The 21,499-nt window shown below is 34.9% G+C and overlaps 3 protein-coding genes across 3 annotated transcripts; all 3 read right to left on the bottom strand.

Moving 5' to 3' along the window:
- Positions 1-807: 807 nt before the first annotated feature.
- LOC143346056 (uncharacterized) lies at positions 808-9,205 on the bottom strand. The gene is made up of 11 exons (XM_076773798.1): positions 8,954-9,205; positions 7,594-7,846; positions 7,259-7,362; positions 6,242-6,577; positions 5,891-6,166; positions 5,560-5,600; positions 4,237-4,307; positions 3,618-3,832; positions 1,602-1,937; positions 1,243-1,518; positions 808-855 (listed from the first exon to the last, which is right to left on the bottom strand). Exons 1-11 carry the CDS (start codon positions 9,203-9,205, stop codon positions 808-810), a joined length of 2,208 nt encoding a protein of 735 aa, XP_076629913.1.
- Positions 9,206-9,830: 625 nt separating this feature from the next.
- LOC143346055 (odorant receptor Or2-like) lies at positions 9,831-12,642 on the bottom strand. The gene is made up of 6 exons (XM_076773797.1): positions 12,388-12,642; positions 12,011-12,263; positions 11,671-11,774; positions 10,839-11,174; positions 10,192-10,467; positions 9,831-9,887 (listed from the first exon to the last, which is right to left on the bottom strand). Exons 1-6 carry the CDS (start codon positions 12,640-12,642, stop codon positions 9,831-9,833), a joined length of 1,281 nt encoding a protein of 426 aa, XP_076629912.1.
- A 1,338-nt stretch (positions 12,643-13,980) lies between these two features.
- LOC143346053 (odorant receptor 13a-like) lies at positions 13,981-16,115 on the bottom strand. The gene is made up of 5 exons (XM_076773792.1): positions 15,941-16,115; positions 15,611-15,714; positions 15,113-15,448; positions 14,284-14,559; positions 13,981-14,089 (listed from the first exon to the last, which is right to left on the bottom strand). The coding sequence occupies exons 1-5, from the start codon at positions 16,113-16,115 to the stop codon at positions 14,021-14,023; spliced, it is 960 nt and encodes a 319-aa protein (XP_076629907.1). The 3' UTR covers positions 13,981-14,020.
- Between the last annotated feature and the right edge of the window lie 5,384 nt (positions 16,116-21,499).

Here is a 21,499-nt window from a genome sequence, read left to right as displayed (position 1 = left end):
TGTAACTAATTGCAAGTCAGGAATACAGACAGAGATGGACAGGTCGTGACGAATAAACATATACATTAGTGTTGGTTGCTCTGTTCCTTGAATTCGGAGTAAAGATTGGTACTTGGAAGCAGAAATTATTGTACCGGAAAATTTCCTCAATTATTAATATATATATTGGGTTGGCGATGAAGATCCTTTATTTATGATTAAATTTCTTTGAATTTACATTTTATGAGAAAAGCGGAACCATCAATATTAAATGGCTGTCATTAGGTTCAAACAAAAATAGTTATGTCCAGGTGCTTTTGCATTTTAATTCAGATTTTGCAGTGTTTATATATTTTATTCAACTCTCTAGAGATCGTGTTCTTAATACATTAATAAACTATAATAAAATATAAATTACATAACAAATGTAACTTCTTGATTCCGCAACATGGCTATCAGTTTTGAACTACTCGGCTACTAAGATAATAAAAGAAAACTTGGAAGTTAATCTATGAATTCAGTTTAAATATAACAAAGTGTACTAGAACAACACTTTTTATCCCATATTAACAGACTCCATAGTAGATAAAAATAACATATTAATAATATGATACGTTTACCTTGTTGTCCATATGGTGTAGCTCAAGATATATTTACATTTTATACCAAAGATAAACCTACAATATGGTGTCACACGTGTATTATACACGATTCAAAGTACGATCTCAGTATCAGACAATAATCGTTATTATTTGATAAGTTCCGTATTTCAAATAAAGAGTGTACGATACAAAGTTATTAGTAATTCCACATATACACCTCGCTATTCTAGTATTGCCTTAGAAGTGTGAAGTATGATGCTGCAGTACTTAAAACCTGTAACGCATGATACAAATTGATCATCTTATTATTGATTAGAAATTTTTAGCCAAAAAAAGTTTTTAAAGAGGGAAGGGTACGTATATAAGTTATTCTTTTCGATTTCTGGGTACAAAAATTGTAGGAAAGCTTTTACAATTATATTCCACAATAATATGACTCGACAATTTATACGATTAACGGGTATTATGAGTCATATTAATACGACTCTTTGTTTGCGCGTTCAAAATGGACACTTAGATGATGGTTCATCGCGCTAGTAGACTAAATTTTCCGTCATCGTAGGCGCATTAGTTTCCTAATGAAGTTATTTGTAATGTGGATGGTCTTCCTACTGCAAATATAGAACTGGTTTAGTTGTTAGATGTGAAAGTTGTTAATTACCGTAGTATACGTTTCCAGGGACACATCAAAGAATCCACTAGCACTTAGGCAACAAGGAACTCTAGATTTCATCATGACAAGTATTAAGTCCTTTCGCAGGGCACTTCCATCTTTGTTCATAGACAACTGTGTCCACGGTGTTGCATAAACAGCAGCAGCTATTTGTGAACTTTCCTGTATCAAACAGTCACAGCTGTAGGTGAACATCAACAGCTGGCACATGCAGCCCGTTATGTGAAATGCGAAAATTAGGCGTCTTCGTAGACTCGCTGCTTCCTGTTAGATGAAATGAAGTGCAGAACAATAGCATAAATGCAGAATGCTGGAATATTATCCTTACATTTACAACACCTACTAACCAAAAGAACCAGATATCCATCGAGGCATATTAATAAACTAAAGATTATTACTTGTCCCAGCCCGACTGTCGAGAATACTTCTTGGAGTCTATTGCAGTATTCTATAAGTGTCTGATGTTGTTTAACGTACATTTTAAATGTTTTGAGACATTCGTCTTCCTGATACAAACGATTCTCAAACGAAGCTTCTTTCAGCTTCGTTTCGCCTTTCACTGAAACCAGGTTTTCTATCCTGTATTGTAATATACGAAACTGACTAGCTACGTGGAGATTCAAGACACACAGAAAGTTGTCCAGGCATAGATAGCATACTCCGATGTGGTATAAAGTCAGTACCTACGCAAATGTAAAAAGTATACATAGAAATGATTTTTACAATTTTATGCTATTTGTAGCAAAATTGCATACAATTCCCACTTTTGATTAGTAAAATTTTTCCTCAAAATATTTTTTATTAGACGAGTTATAATATTATATTTCGTTTTCTGATAAAAAAAAATACAAAAAGACCTACATACTATGTTCAATTCATATTCCTTGATTCACTAGTTGCTATTACTTGTATATAACTATATAACTATTTCTTATCTGTTCTCTTATGCATAACAATACAAAAAGGACGTGGAAGAACATACTTTTCAGAAATGCAGTGGTAGGAAAATAATTTGAAATACCTGTATTGTAAACGTTATCTCAAAATATGGCGTTACGGTGAATGGTAAGTCAAGCCATATTTTAAATGGAAGTATCCTGTCCGAGTCGTTTCTTCCTATATTTGCTAGAAACGTTTATAAAATTTCGTCGATAGGCTGTTATCCGATTCTGAATGTTAATTACTATATAATATCTGCGTTTATATTATTTCCAATGAGCTGAAATGACTTACTAATTTTGAATAATATCACGTCAGAGAAATAATTGTAAAAATTGTAATTATATTTTATATCGTAAATTACAGAAGGTGAGCCACTTGAATCGGAACACCTGACCGTCTATCCTAAATTTGAATATAATTATACGTTTTGTCTGTGTTTCGTGCATTTGTTTCTGTCTTTCCGAATCTAGGTTGGATGTTTAGGTGCTCTGTTACCGATAACATATCCTGCAGAATATTATACTTCCCGTCTTCAGATGATAAAATCCAGATCATCGACTCACTTGAAGACGGGAATAACTCTATCACGTATTTTCTTGAAGTGTTTGGCTAACCGATTGCACATTCTAAAACAGCTGCTTTTCGTCTGAATTTGTAATTTAAAAGCTTTGTAAAATTAGTACAGATGTAGAACAGTGACAGTGTAATGTGTTTTCGTCTTGTGGTAGTGCCAGCGAAAAGCCTTACCAATCATCGGACCTACTGCATAGCTAAAAGCTGTGCCTTGCGCAAAGAAACAGAAGATACAAATTAGACAAGTACAAATACGCTTGCAATTGCCCATAATAGTTTTCTCGTGAGGGTCGTAATTCGAATGCCAAAAATGCTTCTGGGTGTACAAAATCAACTCGAGAAATGCCTTTCTGTGCTTGAATAGGATAAGTATCTTGAAAGAAATCGTGATCAGTGTCATGACGTTGCATACGCTGTAAATGCAATCCTATAATCAGAAATCACGACATGCGTATTTTATGGAAACATGGGTATGTATACAAAAATTTCATATACATATGTATAAAATTATATAACATTGACGAGTGAATTCTAAAGTGCAACAGCAGTCAAAAGAAGATATCTTGCTGGCACTGAAACATCTTTCTACATAAAAATCAACATAATTTTAAACATTACTCCCAAAGTTCCTTTAAAAAATGGACACTTTAGTAATGGACGACTCAAATTTATCTAATAGACTATACATGTCGATTCTAGAAACTGGGGCCAGCTGTAGTACGAGATGCTATAAAGCTAATGAAATTCAGATTCGAAGATCAGACATTATTGGAATAACGTCACTGTCTTAAAATCAGAGTTTATTTGCTTCACACCAAGAACATTACCCACGTTCTTCTCACACTCACAGCGAAGTCATCCATGGAGTGGTAAGCATCCGTCGTTTGGACAGCGAAGGAAAAGCTTACAGCCCAGACCGAATAAATAAAGGCAATTTTCCTCCAACGTTCCTCGACTTTATTCTTTGCTGGCCAAATCCCGACTACTTTCATATAAAACGACGTTGCAATGAGCGAAAGGTTTCTACTCTGTTCCGAAGACATAGCGAATTTCGGATGTCTGTCTGTGGACAATTCTCAACTTTCATAAAGATTTGAATGTCGATGGTCATGGGCGTCAAAGCTAACTAAGTTCCCGTGACACCTGTCATATATTCTTTCCGCGAAATTCACGAGTCTAGCGCATATTCGATCCGTGCATCCTTTCTAGCTCTGTATAAGCTACGCGGGGTGAATAACTGACGTAATTGCAGCTCTTAGGGATGACGTGGAAACGAAATCGGTTAAGTTGCTGTAATAATGTATGAAGAAGAGTTGTTGATTTTCACGGGTAAGAATTGATACGTAAGTAAAATGAATCGTTACGAGGCAGTGCTATCTAAATTACTAGCGAGGTGATTCTAGAAATGTATTATTACCGTCACCCCTTTAACGTTGAGAAGATAATTCTGTTCGTTACATTATTCACATTTCAAACGACCGTCGGGATGGTCAGTTCTTGCCAAGAACCGATCCGTAAGTGCAGAGTTGAATGTGAATCTGAACGAGAAATAACATAATGTAATGAATCTTATTCGTACTTTATAAATTAAACTCGTTATTCGGAGAGTTTGTGTCCGACCATTCGTTATGTAAGTAGACAATCTGCAATTCATACGTTCCGTTTCCCCCAATATATTTTCAATGCTGAAACGTAGCCTCAAAAATTGATATTGGCACGCATTGTACAAAGAGTCTGTTGACAAAATCGAAAACAACGACCAAATGATTGTTATTTGTTGCTTGATGTAAACAGACATAACAATGGTAAAATCGATTTCTTAAAAACGTAAAAAGAATCATTCTTTAAGGTTTGTCATCCATAAGTCTGTTTGATTATCAACATTCAGATTTACTGATTATTTTTTAATTAGCCAGTGCTGTATAGAAGGTTGTATTAATATTATGTAGAAAGATCTGTGTTGCGTCGCAACGTATTCCAGCCTCAAGACCATAATAATTTCGATCCCAGCGCAAAGAAAAACCCTGCAGCCCTGTACGTGTCGATACAAGGCCACTACAGAACAATAGCGACATTTGGTCGCCGAAAACCTTCCCAAAAGAAAATAGCAGCATGTTTTTACAATCTAGGCACCTCTTGCATCGATCTCGATCTTCTCTTTCCAAGACTTTCTTCTCCAAAAAGCGATCCCACGACTTTTCCAAGCACCGATTATAGAATTGTATCCTCCCAAATCTTTCCACCACTTAAAATATCCCACACCAATCAGGACTCCTCTGACATGTAATGCTAAGTAAACATTGTCATCGCAAACAGTTCGCTCCAAAGTCGAAATCATAGAGAACCTAAGTAGAAAAGTGCTCGTTTAGAATACCGACTAATTGTAGAATTCACATAGTCTCAACGCGATTCGGTTACGTCTTGTAATGTCTTGTATAATCTGTTATGAGATACTATAGAATAATTTATCAGTGTACATTAGTGAAATTAACAACAAACAGTGGTAAAAAGTTATTTATGTTAATTAAATTACAGATCGCGAACACTTTTGTACAATATTTAATTTTTTATTCGTGTGTATTTACATTACGAACGCGAAAGGATTTAATGGCACCAATTTTACTGAATGCAAGCAAACGATGCTACAAATAAGGCACAAGAATATTATATTATTGAGACCTATACAACAAAAATATTTGGTACTTTTGCATTTGATCCACAAACACAAGTATTAACAATTTTATTTATTGTTACTCGAAGTGTAGTTTGCAACTTTATTTAATCATGGACTGCCTCATTAAAGTGAAATAAGACATTGCGGTGCTAAGAACCTGCAATAAAAAACGTTGGATTTAAAAAAACTCGGAAAAGAGGGAATAACACAAAATAGCGAAAAGAATTTAATAATTCGTGAATCCAACATCTATTTATTATAAATGGGAATGCAAATATTATAGTTTTGATGATTTTTTAATGTTCATCGACGAATATAAAAATTTCACGAAGCAATTAGAATTCAGGTAACAGATTTTTGCGATCAATGGTTACTTCTAGGGTACAAAAAGAGTAGTCAAATTGAAGATTTAGATCAGAAATAAAATAAATGAAGGAGTTATCGTACCGTGGTACAAGTTTCCAAGGACACGGGAAAGAATCCACAAGCAGTTAGACAGCAGGGCTTTCTCGATCGTAAAATAACCATATTCAAATCTTTTCGTAACTTTCTGCCCATTTTGTTCATTGGTAGATTTATCCATGGTCCCGAATATATCGCTGTTCCTATATTTAAACTTTCTTCTATTAAACCATCGCAGCTGGACGTAAACAGGAGTAACGAGCATAAGTTGGCCAGTATATTGAATACAAAAATAAGACGTCTAGTTTTTGACGACTCAGCCTGAATTGCAAATCATAGTCTCTAAAATATACTTACGGATGGACTGCGTACAATTTGAAAACGATAAATACGAACCAGAAATATTTGGTAGCCCACGAGGCACATTAAAAAGCTGAAGAGAAGGATGTGCGCCAGCACTATTATATTAAATATTCTTTCCAGTCGATTGCAATACTGAATGTGCGCCTCGTGCTGTTGTACGTAGCATTTAAATCGCGAATAACATTTTTCTGTATAATCTGACAAATTTACGCTCGATGTATTTTCGATTACTTTCTGGGTATCTGTGCCACCCAAGTTTTTCAGCCTGTACTGCAGTATGCGAAACTGAGTGGCTGTGTGTAAATTCATTAGGCACAACAAATTGTCGAAGCAAATGTAACACACGCCGATGTGATACAAAGCTAGAACCTGTGTAAATAAGAAAGTTATGCAGAATTTTTATGATGTACAGTACTGTATCACGTTTTGCAATCAAATTTGAACAGCTAGATTTCATATGATTCGTTTTTAATTATAGAAATGCTGACTACTCGAGTTGCTGGGTGGTATTCGAGAAACGTAAATGGCAGTAAGACGAGCCCGAAGCAAATATCCCTAACGCAGATTGATGTAAAAAGTGAGAAAGTATTGTACCAGTTTGCTTATTCGTTCCAGAAACTATATTATAATGGAGGTTATTTCTGAACGATCATAAACGGTAAATAGATTCTATTTCTATTATAGTAACTCAAAAAAACATTTGATCATTGTTATAATCGATATTAAAGCTTCCACAAATCACTCTTTATAAATAAAAGAGGTCTTTTCAAATTTTGGCAATCCTTGGAACAGAAGTTCTGCAAGTCTCTTTCGATTCATCCAGTACTTTAAATTGTTATTTTAACTAATATAACTGAAGATTGTATCAAACATTTTTTTCGATCGAATAATGATAGTTGAGTAGCAATATTCGTGCAATAATTTTGGAATACTCAAATATTCGAATAGTGGCAATTTTAGTTAATAATTTCATGTTATCTAAACACTTGTTTTGTGATCCTACAATCTAGGAGTGCCTACAAGACTAAAAGGCATTGCCAAATATAATACCTGTGTCACGAACATCATCTCGAAATACGGTGATTCGTATATAGGAAAGTTAATCCACATACGAAATGGAAGAATTCTGTCTGTCTGGTTACTTCCAATATTTTCTGAAATACAGACGTTTATTCAGAACGCGCGGTTACATATTCAATGACATTCGAATGGAATGTAACTATTAAATTGTTTTAAAGGATTTAGTTTTCCTTCTTTGTCGTATCGAGTAAACATTTCCTCAACGATCGAAGTTCATTTTATCTATTCTATTCTATAAAGTTTTATAAAATATAGTTTCATGAAATACTAACATAATGTATTACTATTCAAATTAATCAATTTACCTACAATAGGCGCTATCACATAGCTGACAATCGTGGCTTGTACACAGAAATTGATCAATACCAGACTCACAGTGCAGACTCTTTTGCAGTTGATTATCATAATTTTCTCTGTGGGATCATAGTTCGTATGCCAAAATTGCTTGTGTGTGTACAAAAGCAATTCGATGAACTTTTTTCTGTTTACAAATACAACGAACAACTTCAGTAAAACCATCGTCAGACATAGAACGTTGCATGCTACGTAAGCGCAGTCCTAGAGTGAAAAAATTGTAACGCATTTATTTATTAGAATTTGAATTATTGCATGAGTGCAGTAACGTTAGAATTGTCCATGTAAATATTGTAGGAAAGTATAATTGAAATTAACCGTAATAAAAATTGAAACAAATAATAAATCCCCATAGTCCCAATTTGTTGGTTTAATAAATTATGAGAACACGAAACACTCAAGAATAATTATTGAAACTGGAGACTGTCCGTTTCCAAAATAAATAATTAAACTTCAGTGTCGCGTTCCATGTATTCTGATAGAAAGAGAAATTTTTTAAAGGAAGAACACTGTTAATAAATATTATAGTGATTAGTAAGATTCAAGTCTATTTTTTAAATAAAAAAGATATTTCCGCCGCGAAGTATTATGCCCACTTGCTATACTGCGCGAACCGTGCTTATCACACAGCTCCTTGCTGTCTTCCCTTTCCGTAGGCTCGAAGGACCACCGAAACTGGTGTTTGGGGGAAAACCGATAACCTTGAAGCCCGTTGCTCTTTTTAGTTGCACAAGAATATTTCTAAACTTGCGGAGAGTCGACTCGAGGTTGTAAGGCTCGATCAAACGAATCTAAACCGAAATTCTAATGTTACCCTTAACCTAAGCTTGGCTTCCCCTACCAAGGTGACGAAAACGCGTAGCGTTAACCGGTGGGAGGATTGGTCAAACCAATCCTCGAAGTCGTCACCTTGGCAGGGCGTTTCTTACCCTTTGCAACATTCCCGCCCACCCTTCTGTCCAGTGTCCAGGTACACCATGCAAGGGTGAGCGAGAACGTTGCCCCTTTTATAAATAAACAATCTTTGGGGAAAGCCAAGACCCTCAGATCCCGGTGGTCTACAGCTGTGCGCTACCGCGGGTTTACGATACGTCAATCGTTATTGAGGCAAGGAAGAGCTCCAAGGATTCCAAATCCCGTGTAGAGTTTGGAGGTTCCTTAATGACCGTAACGTAATTTCCAAGTAAAAATGTCTCGAAGTCCTAATTTTCAAAAATAGCGGAGAAGTCAAGTTCGTATCATAAACCCCGCGATGTTAAGGTTCCTTTAAAATTCTTAACAAAAGATTTTTAAAAAGTCTCGTATACTCACGCTAAAGTTTGGCCAGGAATAGTAAAAGTCTCTTGTTTCAATCCACACGCCGAACAAAACTGCAATAACCGTATACACCAACGTTAAGTGTCTTTGGCGTTGTTCCGCGCGATTTTTCGCTAACCACAAACCGACAATTTTCATAAGGAAGCTTGTCATTAGAATAGAAATGTCTCGTTCATAAGGATTAGAATCTAGCGTCTTTGAACGATCAGAAATGCTAATCTTTGGATCGTTCAAAGCCTTTCTCATCTTTTAAAGAGTGTTACCGATTTCAAAGAGAAGTATTTCTGACTGACGTTATCAATTTCTGACACCGTCCAACAATGCTACTTCCGGTATACGATTTTCTTGGCCAGACAAAAGAATGCTAAAGTGTGCAAAGGAAATTACAGCTCATGAATGTCTATCATTTGTTCGGGTCGATGAGCAATGTATAATTCAAGCTGCAGACTTCTGTCACTTGTAGCGAAAATCAAACCAGCATGCTGTTGTGATATTGTAACGAGTGCCATGTTGCAAAAGGTAAGCAACAAAGGATAGCAAGTGAATAGCAACTTCCTCAGTTTGACCTTCGATGACTAAGAAGACGTTATTTACCAAAAAACAAGTGAGGTTCTCTTTTTTTAACTGTTCTTCATTAACAATTGCTATTTGTTTGCATTTGTTTTGGTGAGGAAGCTACTTACGGTTTTTAAAAGGAATACTTAGATTCGTTACCTTGGTTTGAAATTAACATTAAGTAATGCAGTGAAAGTTGAACGAATATATTTGCAAAAAATATTATTATCCGTACAAGAAATATTTTTTGCATTTGATCCACAAATACAAGCATCAACAACAACATTTATTATTACTCGCAGAGTAATTTGCAACTTTAGTTGAGCGTAGATTGCCTTAGTAAAGTGAAGTAGGACATGGCGGTGCTAAGAACCTATGATAAAGATTTTCATGTTTCAAAACTAGCATACCGTATTTATACGTTCAGTTTTCAAAGACATTGACAGATATTTCAAATTTTTAAAAAAGGATAGGCCTCCAGCGATCAGTGAAACTTTTTTAAAAATTTTAAATAAAGAAACAATTAGTTCTTATAAAGTATTATTTCTGAAGAACAATATGGGTTACTATTAAATGTCAAATGGCTATATTATAATGTACTACTTTATTGGTACGTTTGATTAAGACTGAGATTAACGAACGATAAATAAATATATAGAAGAATGTGAATGATGTACCTTGGCACAAGTTCCCAAAGACACAGGAAAGAATCCACAAGCAGTTAGACAGCAGGGCTTTCTCGATCGTAAAATAACCATATTCAAATCTTTTCGTAGCTTTCTGCCCATTTTGTTCATTGGTAGATTTATCCATGGTCCCGAATATATCGCTGTTCCTATATTTGAACTTTCTTCTATTAAACCATTGCAGCTGGACGTAAACAGGAGTAACGAGCATAAGTTGACCAGTATATTGAATATAAAAATAAGACGTCTAGTTTTTGACGATTCAGCCTAAACAGATGTCAGACAGTGTATTATCAAAACAGACAATTGTATATAAATAAAAATGTACCTTACAAGATATATTTTATCATTTTGCTACCCCGAGGAAAAAAGAATATATAATTAATTATAGAAAATATTATCATTATTAGTGAAGTATGAAGAATGAGCAAGTCACCTTTAATTGAATAAAATATTAAAACAATAATAACTACATTACTAATGCAATAAATTCTGTTTTCAAATAATAATTTTGACATCAAATAAATGCCAGAATTTTTTCATTTAAATGTGGAAACTACTACAGCATTAATACAATAGAACCTCGATTATTGCACGAGATATGGACAATGTATAATTTGAGAAAGATATATACAAACCAGAAATATTTGGTAACCCACTAGGCATACTAACAAGCTAAAGATGAGAATGTGTGCCAGGACTATTATCGTAAATATACTTTCCAATCTATTACAATACTGAATGTGCGCCTTGTGTTGTTGTACGCAACACTTGAATTGCGAGTAACATTCTTCCGAATAATTTGACTGAGCTGTACCCGATGTTTTTTTGAACATTTCTTTCGTGCCTTCACTGCCTATGTTTCTCAGCCTGTATTGAAGTATGCGAAACTGTGTGGTTACATGCAGGTTTATAAGGCACAATAGATTGTCAAAACATACGTAACACACGCCGACGTGATACAAAGACAAAACCTGTACGAAGAAGAAATTTATATAAAATTTCTTGAAAATCACACATATTGTTTTTACACCGCTAAAATTTTACGTTGAAACATAATTTCAACTTTTACTTATTCCATTAACGTTCTTGAGCACTTATACTTTATGCAGACTATAGTAATATAAATTAATGTGCAATCGTTTAAATGCAATATGTCGATGACCAATTTTGAAGTTTTCATAAAATTATGTGAGTTAAACTGTATATAATATATTTTAATTTCAAAATATGAAATTCATGATCCTAAAATTAGAATTCTGTTTCTAATCATCGACTAAATTATAAACGAATATTGTTTATAGAATCGATTCTTTAGCTAGCCTGACTATAATCATTTAATAACATCTAATGAATGCAATATTACGTTTAGTAGAAGCTTGAAACCAACATTCAGAGTTAGTTAAACGTGTATTGTGTGGTTCTACGTTCTAAGACTACAAAATTAAAAGGCATTGACAATTACAATACCTGTAGCACGAACAGTATCTGGTAATACGGTGTTAAGTATAGAGGCATGTCAACCCACATATTAAATGGAAGAATTCTGTCCGACTGATTCTTCCCAATGTTTGCTGAAACATAAACGTTTTATCGTATTGTTCGGGGAGGAAAATGATTTTTCACAGGCTGGTCTCGATATTCCTTTACTTTCGCTTCGATTATAAATTACAGAACGTCCGCTCAACCTCGACTAACTCGATTTAGTGTTCACACCTTCGCAGACCATCGAGTCCCTTTTTTAGGTAGTCACACTCCTTCCTTATATTAATCCTGTATTTGTAAGCCCGATAACGCCATATTAACTTACCCATAATAGGCGATAGCACATAGCTGACGACCGAGCCTTGACAACAGAAGTTGATCAATGCGATACTCAAAGTGCAGAATCTTTTACAATCAGCTATCATTACTTTCTCATTGAAATCGTAGTTTGTATGCCAAAAATGCTTGTGCGTGTAGATAAGCAGGTCGATGAAGTTCTTCCTGTGCATAAATACGACAGACACCTTCAGTAAAACCATCGCCAGACATAGAATGTTGCATGCTGCGTAAACGCAGTCCTAGAGCAAAAAAAAAAACGTGTGTTCTGAAATCTCTTACACTGACGCGTGGAAAATATTTTTTTTCACAAAAAAGAATTAAGAACCACGGTCGTTCGAGAATTGAGGAATTTGATACACTCACGCCAAAGTTTGGCCAGGAATAGTAAAAGTCTCTCGTCTGGACCCATACACCGAATAGAATTGCAACGACTGTGTATATCAACGTTAAGTTCCTTCGACGTTGTTCCACGTGGTCTTTCGCTAACCACAAGCCAACGATTTTCATAAAGAAGCTTGTCAACAGAATAGAAGCGTCATGTTTGTAAGGAGTTTGTTCGGATGTCTCTGAGCGATCAGAAACGCTACTATTTCTTGGCTCGTACGAGGTTTTGCCCATCTTCCATCATACATTACTCATTATAAAAAAAGAATGCATTTCGAATTAACGTTATCAATTTCTGGCGATAACGATGGGGAACGTTTCTCTTTCCGCGCGGTCTTCTTGATCAGAAACAGAATGCTTAGGAAAGGCGAGAAAATTACAGTTCTCGAATGCCTACCATATGCACGGATCGTTGGATAATGTATAATTCAGGTGACAAACCTCTGACAGTTGCGGCGAAAATAATAACCAGTGTGCTGTTGCGACATTGTAGCAGGTGTCATTCCGCAAAAGGGAAACTGACACGAACTAGCGCTACCCCGCGTGTGGAGCAGCTTCTTCAGTTCTATTTCCGGCGAATAAAAAAACTCTGATCACTGAGAAACGTTCGTCGAATCAGGTTCTGTTTTAATTGCTCGTCTTTTCTCCTATATTATATTACTATAATACTTTGTCATATATTCCTATATTACTCGTGTTTCTCCTTTGAAATGGTTATTGTTTCGTGTCGATCCAACTTTAATTTTAAAATTCCACTAATCTATCACTCTGTCGTACGATAACTCGTCTAATAACTCGTATTAAAAATACTAAAACTTTATACGCGTGGAGTTTGGAAGCTATTCATGTTTTACCCATAATTAAGCAACTGTTAGAAGCGGTAAAGGTTTTTGGTTTATGTCGATCTGACTTTCCGTTTTCGAGATATCGTAATTCGACTATCTCTGTCTTCGTCTAACGAGTCGGGTCTCCCTCTTGCACATGTGTCGTGAGAAACGTGACCGAGTGACGTAGTATTTACTATTTACTGCGAGCGCGAGCGGTCAACGACCTTACCAAGGCCGTAGTGAAAGTTCATTGAATTCGCGACGTAAACAATGAAAAGTAAATAAACGATTCGGACCCTTACATCTCCGAAATTAATTACGCTATCGACTTGAATGAACACTCATTTTAAAAGGCGCGTCATCCCCTATCTGATAAATATAACAACTACTATAATTTATGCTATCTTCTATGTTTATTTTGAAATTTATTTTAACGCTATACACTTAACGAAGTTTTAATCATTTTTATAGATTGTACGAGCAGTGTGTTTTTAACTTCATATCTCCGGAACTAACCACGCAATCGGCTTAAACGTGTTCTAGCATTTCATCTGTGCAACTAGTAGAACGATACAGTGAAGGGTTCAATGTGCCAAGGCTTGAAATCGACAATTTTGTAATGGGTAAAGTATATTCCTAAACCTATATTCTGCATACATGGAATCTTATAAAATTGTGCTTATGATCTTTTCTAATACAAATTATACATTGTAATACGTAATATGTAATGCATATATTTACACGAGCATACAGAATGCGGAGAAAGGATAAATTCCAGACTTCAGTTATGTATTTTCCATGTCAAGAGTTGACTGCCTTAATAGAGTAAAATACGACATCGCAGTACTGAGAACCTGCAATAAAAAAGTATAGATGTTACATTTTCAAAGATTATCACAGGTTTACAAATGTTAATATCACGGGTAATCTGATTCTTTAAAATGCTTATATTTTGTCATACTGTTGGTGTTAACAATGTTTATGCAGTTCAATATTTAGCAAATAAATAAGTGATATCGCCAATTTCCGTTATAAAATAAGTAATTACCCCTGTGTAGGTTTCCAAAGATACAGGGAAAAATCCATTAGCTGTCAAACAACAACATCTGTTGGATCTCATAATAATTATTGTTATATTTTTTCGCAGCAATTTGCCAGTTGTATCCATTGAAAAGGCAGCCCACGGCCCTGAAAATGTTGCACTGCCAACATTAACACTTTGTCGTATTAGACCATCGCAGCTGTATGTGAACATGAACAGCTGACATAAAACAGCTGCCATGTTAAGTATCAAGCTGACGCTTTTCGAGGGAGGTGTATCTGCCTGTTCAATTAAACGTTATTAATACAAACAAATCAGATAGAAATAACAAATACATTGGGGAAAAAGTCTGTATACATATACAGGGTGTTTGGCCACCCCTGGGAAAAATTTTAATGGGAGATTCTAGAGGCCAAAATAAGACGAAAATCAAGAATACCAATTTGTTGATGGAGGCTCCGTTAAAAAGTTATTAACAATTAAATTAAAAAATTTCAAATCGTTTTGGAAAAATTAGTTTCGGTTGCGGGGGCCAATCACAATCATTTTTGGTGAACAGATATACCCCCGAAATCTTGCGCATTTTCGAGAAAAAAATTCATTACGAGCGGAACTTTAAACGTTAATAACTTTTTAACGAAGCTTTCATCAACAAATTGGTATTCTTGATTTTCGTCTCATTTTGGCCTCTAGAATCCCTCATTAAAATTTTTCCCAGGGGTGGCCGAACACCCTGTATAGCAGATCATTATGAATTAAAAGTACCATATTACAATATGATTTTGTAATATAAAAATACAATTATTTTTAATTTCTGTGTACTTAATTTACTAACCAGGAATAGTTGGTATCCCACGAGGCACGTGACCATAGCTAAGAATAACACCTGACCAAGTACTATCATTGCAAATATATTCTCAAGCATTTTGCAGTATTCGATGAGTGACTGATGTTGATGGACACAGTTCTTCAATTTTTGATAGCACTCGTTCTCGTAATTTGACAAAATTTCATTGGAAGCTCGAGCACGAATTTGTTTTTTAACGATGTCGTTCAAACTGATCAATCTGTATTGCAGTACTTGAAACTGGCTAGATACATGTAGATTCGCGAGACACAAGAAATTGTCGAAGCAAATGTAACACACACCGACGTGATACACGCATAATATCTGTACAAATACGATTCACTTTCACTAACTGGGAATTTTACAGAAATTTAAGAAACAAAGTCTTTCGATAAATCAACGGTTCAATGTTCATTTCCTTTAGGAATAGAAACGAACAATTTTTTTTACATAAGTACATAAAGGGAATTCCGGAAATGACAATACCTGTATTATGAATAACACTTCGAAGTAAGGAGATACCCCTGTGGGGAAATCCACCCACATATTAAACGGCAGTATCCTGTCAGATTCGTTCTTTCCAATATTTTCTGTGGAAAGAGAATTTCTGCCATAAAATATATTTACGAACACCATCGAGTCAAATTCTTTTCGAACGGTTTATTCCAAGGTTGAGTCATTTTTCTAAATTGTGCTCATGTTAAGAATAAACAACGAGGGAAGAAATCGAACAATATAATTGATACTCACAAAACTGCATTTTACGAATACAAGCGTAGAATTTTGTTGCATCTGTGTTTATATAGTTGAGCTCACCTAAAAGTGGCGTCACCATGTAACCAGCGCACGTGCCTTGAGTACAAAAACTAAGTACAACGATGAAAATAGCGCACAACCTCTTGCAGTCGTCCACAATCAATTTTTCCTGTCGATCGTAATTCGAATGCCAGAAATTCGTTTGCGTGAACCGAATTAAATCGAAGAACTTCATTTTGTGTGCATACAAAACGGCGATCTTAAAGAGGACGATCATCAGGTACAAAATATTGCAAGCGATATAAACGCAATCCTGGAATAGTAAAATAATGAATAACACACTGGCAAAATGATACAAATTTTTCAACTGTTTCTAACGGAACAACGAACAAAATCTATTTATTGCTGCAAACTATAATATCATATATCATCTTCAACTTTTACTTTTTTCTTTCGCAGTATAATATTAAAGATATCTACAATTCCCGTTATTCCACGCTTTTTTTTTATCAAGAAAACTTTCGATAGTTCCCCTGTTTTGGGCTTCAAAAATTAGATACATGTATACGCCTAACAATTTTTCACGCTGCAACAGGTTTCTGTAACGCATCGATCCTACGAACGCAGAAACATCTTCCTCTTTCTCAAGCTAAGACGGCGTTGAATTCTTGTTCACTAACATTGAAATTTCCCCACGAGTAATAGAAATCCCTTATCGCGATGCACGCGGCGATAAAGATTGCTGAGATCGTGTAGATCAACGCGAAATTTCTACGGCGTTGTTCGGCGCGATCGGCAGCCAGCCACAAACCAACGGTTTTCATTAAGAAGCATGTCCAAGTGATGGATATGTCTTTACTCTGTGCCGAGCGCATGACAGGATTCTAATAGTTGCAAATATTCTTATTTGCCTCGCACGATAGCGTTCATATCGATTTCCGTGAAACGGAGGAAGGAACGTCTTTTCTTCTGACGACACTTTCACCTGTCGATTCTCTTTTGCGCCGGTCTCTGATTTCACGTATCCGCGTGTTCTGTCCGGCGTGACGAAAGAGGTGTTGGAAATTTAACGGGTGCATTATTGATGGTTAAAGGGAAATGAACACAGCCCCCACAGAACAACAAAGAGATCATGACTGGTGAATCGAGCACCTTTAGATGTACCTAGTTGCTAGCGATCGGACTGTGTCAGTTTTACGTGACACGACGTTGTCTCGCCGTTTCCAAACGAATATGAATTCGAGTTAAGTGTGACGCACTCTGCAAGATTGTTGCAATTGCAAACTTGTTTTCGTAGTATTCAGATAAACGAATACAAAGGAATTAAACAATGAGAAACTTGCGTTGAGAATTACAAGGTAAGCACAGGTATTAATTTAAAAATGTACAAATTAAATATCATTATGTATAACACAGAATGTGAGTAGATAATTGTATACGATTGTTTATAGATTATGTTTATTTAATTCCTAGGCATTGTTTCTTATTACATATGGAATATGATTTTAATTCGTAGATGAAATTATTATTATAAATTTTAAAAATATTACAATTTTGTATTTTGTAATTAGATACGTTGTTGGACTTGTTATAATAACATTTGAAACATTAAAAATCAGTATTTGCATTTTAGAAAGAGAAAGATTATATAACCTTTCGGTGAGAATTATTGAATCAGAGAGTATAAAATGACGAAACGAAAAGGTCTGTCGGCCTAGATTAAAAGTGTTATTACACGACATTACGTCGAGAAAATATACGTTTAAGACTATTACAAATAAATTAAAAACATACCTTGCGTTACAGTGTAATGCACAGTTACGTGATGAAAAACGTCAGAGTTTAATGAATCGTGCAACTGTTCTAAAAAGTAAAAGTAACGATTAAAGCGGAAAATTTATCAATCGTATGTAAATGTAATAGACGCCAAACGACTATAAAAATATAAGGAAATAGCTGCAAGAACCGTGAAAGTAATAACAGCAGGAATAAATGACAGAATTAGTATTTTCAAAATTATTTCTTGAGGTAAGATAACATAAATGTATTGGATTGTACTATAAATTAATCCAATTTCAAATAGAAACTCTATTTAATAACGAAGATTATAGAATTCGCTTAAAATTATTCCGGACTTTTTACCATTTAGTTACCATTTTATTTGAAAAGAAATAATTTAAATGCAACCAAACTCATTTATGTTAAATAATATGTTATTTTGATATAATATTTAAGACGTATCTAAGTTTAAAAGAGGAAACGTAGTAAATAAGAAGGACTCCGACACAAAAGGACACGATTTACAGTGGAAGTATTTTATCATATATATATTTTTATCATTTTCATTGAGAAAATACATATACTTATTCGCAACTCATTGATCCTCGTGGGACATGATTCAGTGCTGCGATTATTCTATTTACTGTTGGACAGATAGGAGGTCGCAGGGACAAGGAAAGGAGGCAACTGAAAATTTATTGTTACTTCTACCGACAGGCAAACATTGGTGGACGAAAATTTTTAGCGACCAACACTGAATCATCGTTCCACAACAATGTCTGACGCTATACTGAAACGTACAACAAACAAAGACTACCCCTCGCAGTGCTTACGTATTGGGGTCTCGATCGCAAAGTGTACCCATTAACGTTACAGTAATTAAAGGAGAGGCAAGAGGCTTCGATATTGGTAAACGCTCTTCGTTTTCTTGTTTCGTGGGAGGGGGGGAGGTTTCTTGGTACGTACACTTTGATACAATATTAAAACACTTATCAATTTCATTTGCAAACATTTCCTTACCTAGTATGTTTCTATTATTTCATTGTTATTCGGATAATGACAATTATCCACATAACGTGTACCCATCAAAGCAACAAAAACTGAACTGAAACGTGGCGTGTATTCAATTCACACGATTCCCAAGTAATGTAATTAATTCTAGTTAAGTTCGTTAACCGAGGGACTTATCGTGTACAATATACAGATATCGATACCCGGATACAATTCTCGTCTAATTAGAAGCTGAAGCTCGTCCTTCGACAGACTCGATCGTTTATCCTTCGATTCTTTTTCCCGAAAGCGAAACGATTTATCACGTCTTTTCCCGATCGTCGAAGTTTCCAAGGACGCGCGAAACCATCGCGATGCTATCGTAGAATTTTTTTCGCAATCGCAAACCGCGCGTTGCTGATTACGTTCGATCGTCCGTGCTAAATTCCATCGCCGATCATTTCGAAACTAATCGAAACGCAACCACGTATTTCGTTGAAGCTCCCTCGAACACAATATACATTAATACAATTTAATATTTTTGTTCTTTTTTCTTTTTACTACGGATCAACGTAGCTGGTCGTTGATAATATTCCTCTACTTTGCAGCTGGTAGCCGATAATAATTTCCTCTAAACGTTGAGTGTCTATTTATGTCTCTACTCACGGTTTACAAGTGTGAACCTAACGATTGCGACTACCCGAATAGAACTCACTCGAAGAAAGAAAAATGTAAGAAAGTAAGAATCTCTAACGCTTAAAAGTACGTACGCGTACGTGTCGATTCGCGTAATAGTTGCGACGCGTTAAACTTATGCGTTTATTCAGCGAAAGCTCGAAGTCTGTCTGCAATGTTGTACACGCAATAGCTTCATTTCTTTTGCGTTAACGAGAAGAGGCCGTGCTAAAAAGTTAGTCAAAGCGAAGGTAAATTTACCAAAGCGCGTCGCGTTCTTTAACAAGCTCACAGTCGGGTCAATGCGAGAAAATTTTTAAGCTTAATCCTTGATTATCACTCGTTCGTTCCGTCAACCAAGTTTTCTGTTAGTTTACGTATGTGCATAAACTATCGGCCATATGTATGGTAACGATGGTCAGTATTTCATTTCTGACATTATTGTTAGAAATTTTTACATTTTTCTTTGAAGGATTAGTATTTTTAATTTTCACACAATATAATAATTAATAAATCAAATAAAGAGAATAATAAATTCACTGATATAAATTACTAAACTGTATTGGTCTGGTCTTGATTACTAGAAAAAATCTTAACTTTAATTGTACATATGATACTGTATAAAACGTAATACTTGTGAGGAAATATAAAGATGGAAAAAAATAAATATCAAAATCTGTATAAAGTGTAGTCACAAAGTCTAATGAATAGAGTATTATGAACGTTAAAAGTAAAGGTACGGTATTACTTCGTTAACTGATTGTACTATTCCCTCGGTAAACGAGGTAATACTGTGTTCACATATGTAGATAAAATTAATTTAGGAAAATGGTCTCATTTTATATCTGAATAGACAATCTTTCATTTTAAGCTTGTAAATATTAGATAATATACAAATAAGATAAAGAATTATTTTTAATTAATAATCACACGTAGAAATAATTCAGTAAAAAATTGTTCGTTCAAGTAAACTAATGTATAAATATCTAAGGATAATTTGTTATTCCGAAAATCGTCCTTAAAATGTTTTGTGATTCATAAATTGTTATGTCGGTGAACGTCATATATTAATGTCAAATAATTACGAACAGTTAAGAATATTAATTTATGCAAGATACGAAGGGGAATAGCACTGTGTCTATTAATTAACGTCATTTATTTTCTTCGATACCTTGAATTCTTTGACTAGCAATAACTTTTCTAGAAACGCGCATAGTTTAAAACGAGATATCCCACGTTAACGACGGAAAAATATTAGAGTGTGTGGATGAGAGTAATTTAAAAATATTTGTTAAAATAAAAAGAAAGCTTATTCGGCAACTGAACAACAAATACGATACAATATTTCTGAAATGTGATCATTTATGTGTATACTTCACCTTGAAAGATTATATGTAAGTTCTTAGAAAAATATTGGATGAATATGACTTGAAATTTTCGCGGCCGGCGTCAACGTGTTTCCTTTTACTTATCATTGCTTCTTACGGCAAACAGGCAAGGATTAAACTTACGAATCTATCCTTAGTTGCATATTTGTTAGTTCACATACCTGTGTGCAATATGTGCAAAGTGACTTTTGATAGGTAGTAATTGTTTTTTTAGTATATTTATTATTATTCAACACAATTCTTTTCGAAACGACTGGGTGAAAATTAAAAAAATCTTTTATCAGTTTCAATATCCTGCAGATAATCCCTTACTTACATATATGTATATACGTCTCGTTATTGCGAATGCAAATATGATTCTAAATTTCTAAATTCCAAGTCGTTTCAGCGTCGTACGACGGTACGAGGACAAACTCACTTTGACGTTAGCTACGGTACGTATTAATAAGTTTGCAAAAAATGACATTCGGTGGAAAAGGATTAATTTAACGCTCGTTTCTTAGAAAAATAGTTTATGAATCCTTATATGACTCGAAATCTTTTTCGGCCGGCATCAACGTTAGAAAGTTTCCAGATTGAAAACGCACTTTCTCAGGCAACGATCCACGAATTTCCTATGTACACGGTTTTCCTACGAAGTTGAATCGCGGATAAACGTTCTTTCAAAGTCGAGATCGTTGAACTTTCACGACGAAACCCTGGAAACCGTCCAAGGACAATGTACTCCGTCGAGTGAAAATTTACAAACAGTTTCCTCTGGCTATAATCTATAAAATAAAATCCATTT

Source organism: Colletes latitarsis, chromosome 10 (genome assembly GCF_051014445.1).
Source record: "Colletes latitarsis isolate SP2378_abdomen chromosome 10, iyColLati1, whole genome shotgun sequence".
In the NCBI taxonomy this organism is placed as follows: Eukaryota; Metazoa; Arthropoda; class Insecta; order Hymenoptera; family Colletidae; genus Colletes; species Colletes latitarsis.
The sequence above is the reverse complement of the archived record's forward strand: the minus strand, read 5'-3'. Positions and strand labels throughout refer to the sequence as shown.

What these genes read in the sequence shown, in the direction of transcription:
- LOC143346053 (XM_076773792.1), bottom strand. Translation starts at nt 16,115, where the DNA reads ATGAAGTTCTTCGATTTAATTCGGTTCACGCAAACGAATTTCTGGCAT. An exon ending in AAGTGTTATTCATAATACAG is followed by an intron (nt 15,449 to 15,610) that starts GTATTGTCATTT and finishes GTATTTGTACAG; the next exon opens with ATATTATGCGTGTATCACGT. An exon ending in TGGGATACCAACTATTCCTG is followed by an intron (nt 14,560 to 15,112) that starts GTTAGTAAATTA and finishes TTAATTGAACAG; the next exon opens with GCAGATACACCTCCCTCGAA.
- LOC143346056 (XM_076773798.1), bottom strand. Translation starts at nt 9,205, where the DNA reads ATGAGAAAGGCTTTGAACGATCCAAAGATTAGCATTTCTGATCGTTCA. An exon ending in TGGGCTACCAAATATTTCTG is followed by an intron (nt 6,167 to 6,241) that starts GTTCGTATTTAT and finishes TTTGCAATTCAG; the next exon opens with GCTGAGTCGTCAAAAACTAG. An exon ending in TATTTCACTTTAATGAGGCA is followed by an intron (nt 4,308 to 5,559) that starts GTCCATGATTAA and finishes TTTCTCGTTCAG; the next exon opens with ATTCACATTCAACTCTGCAC.
- LOC143346055 (XM_076773797.1), bottom strand. Translation starts at nt 12,642, where the DNA reads ATGGGCAAAACCTCGTACGAGCCAAGAAATAGTAGCGTTTCTGATCGC. An exon ending in TGTGCTATCGCCTATTATGG is followed by an intron (nt 11,775 to 12,010) that starts GTAAGTTAATAT and finishes TTTATGTTTCAG; the next exon opens with CAAACATTGGGAAGAATCAG. An exon ending in AGATACTGTTCGTGCTACAG is followed by an intron (nt 11,175 to 11,670) that starts GTATTGTAATTG and finishes TTCTTCGTACAG; the next exon opens with GTTTTGTCTTTGTATCACGT.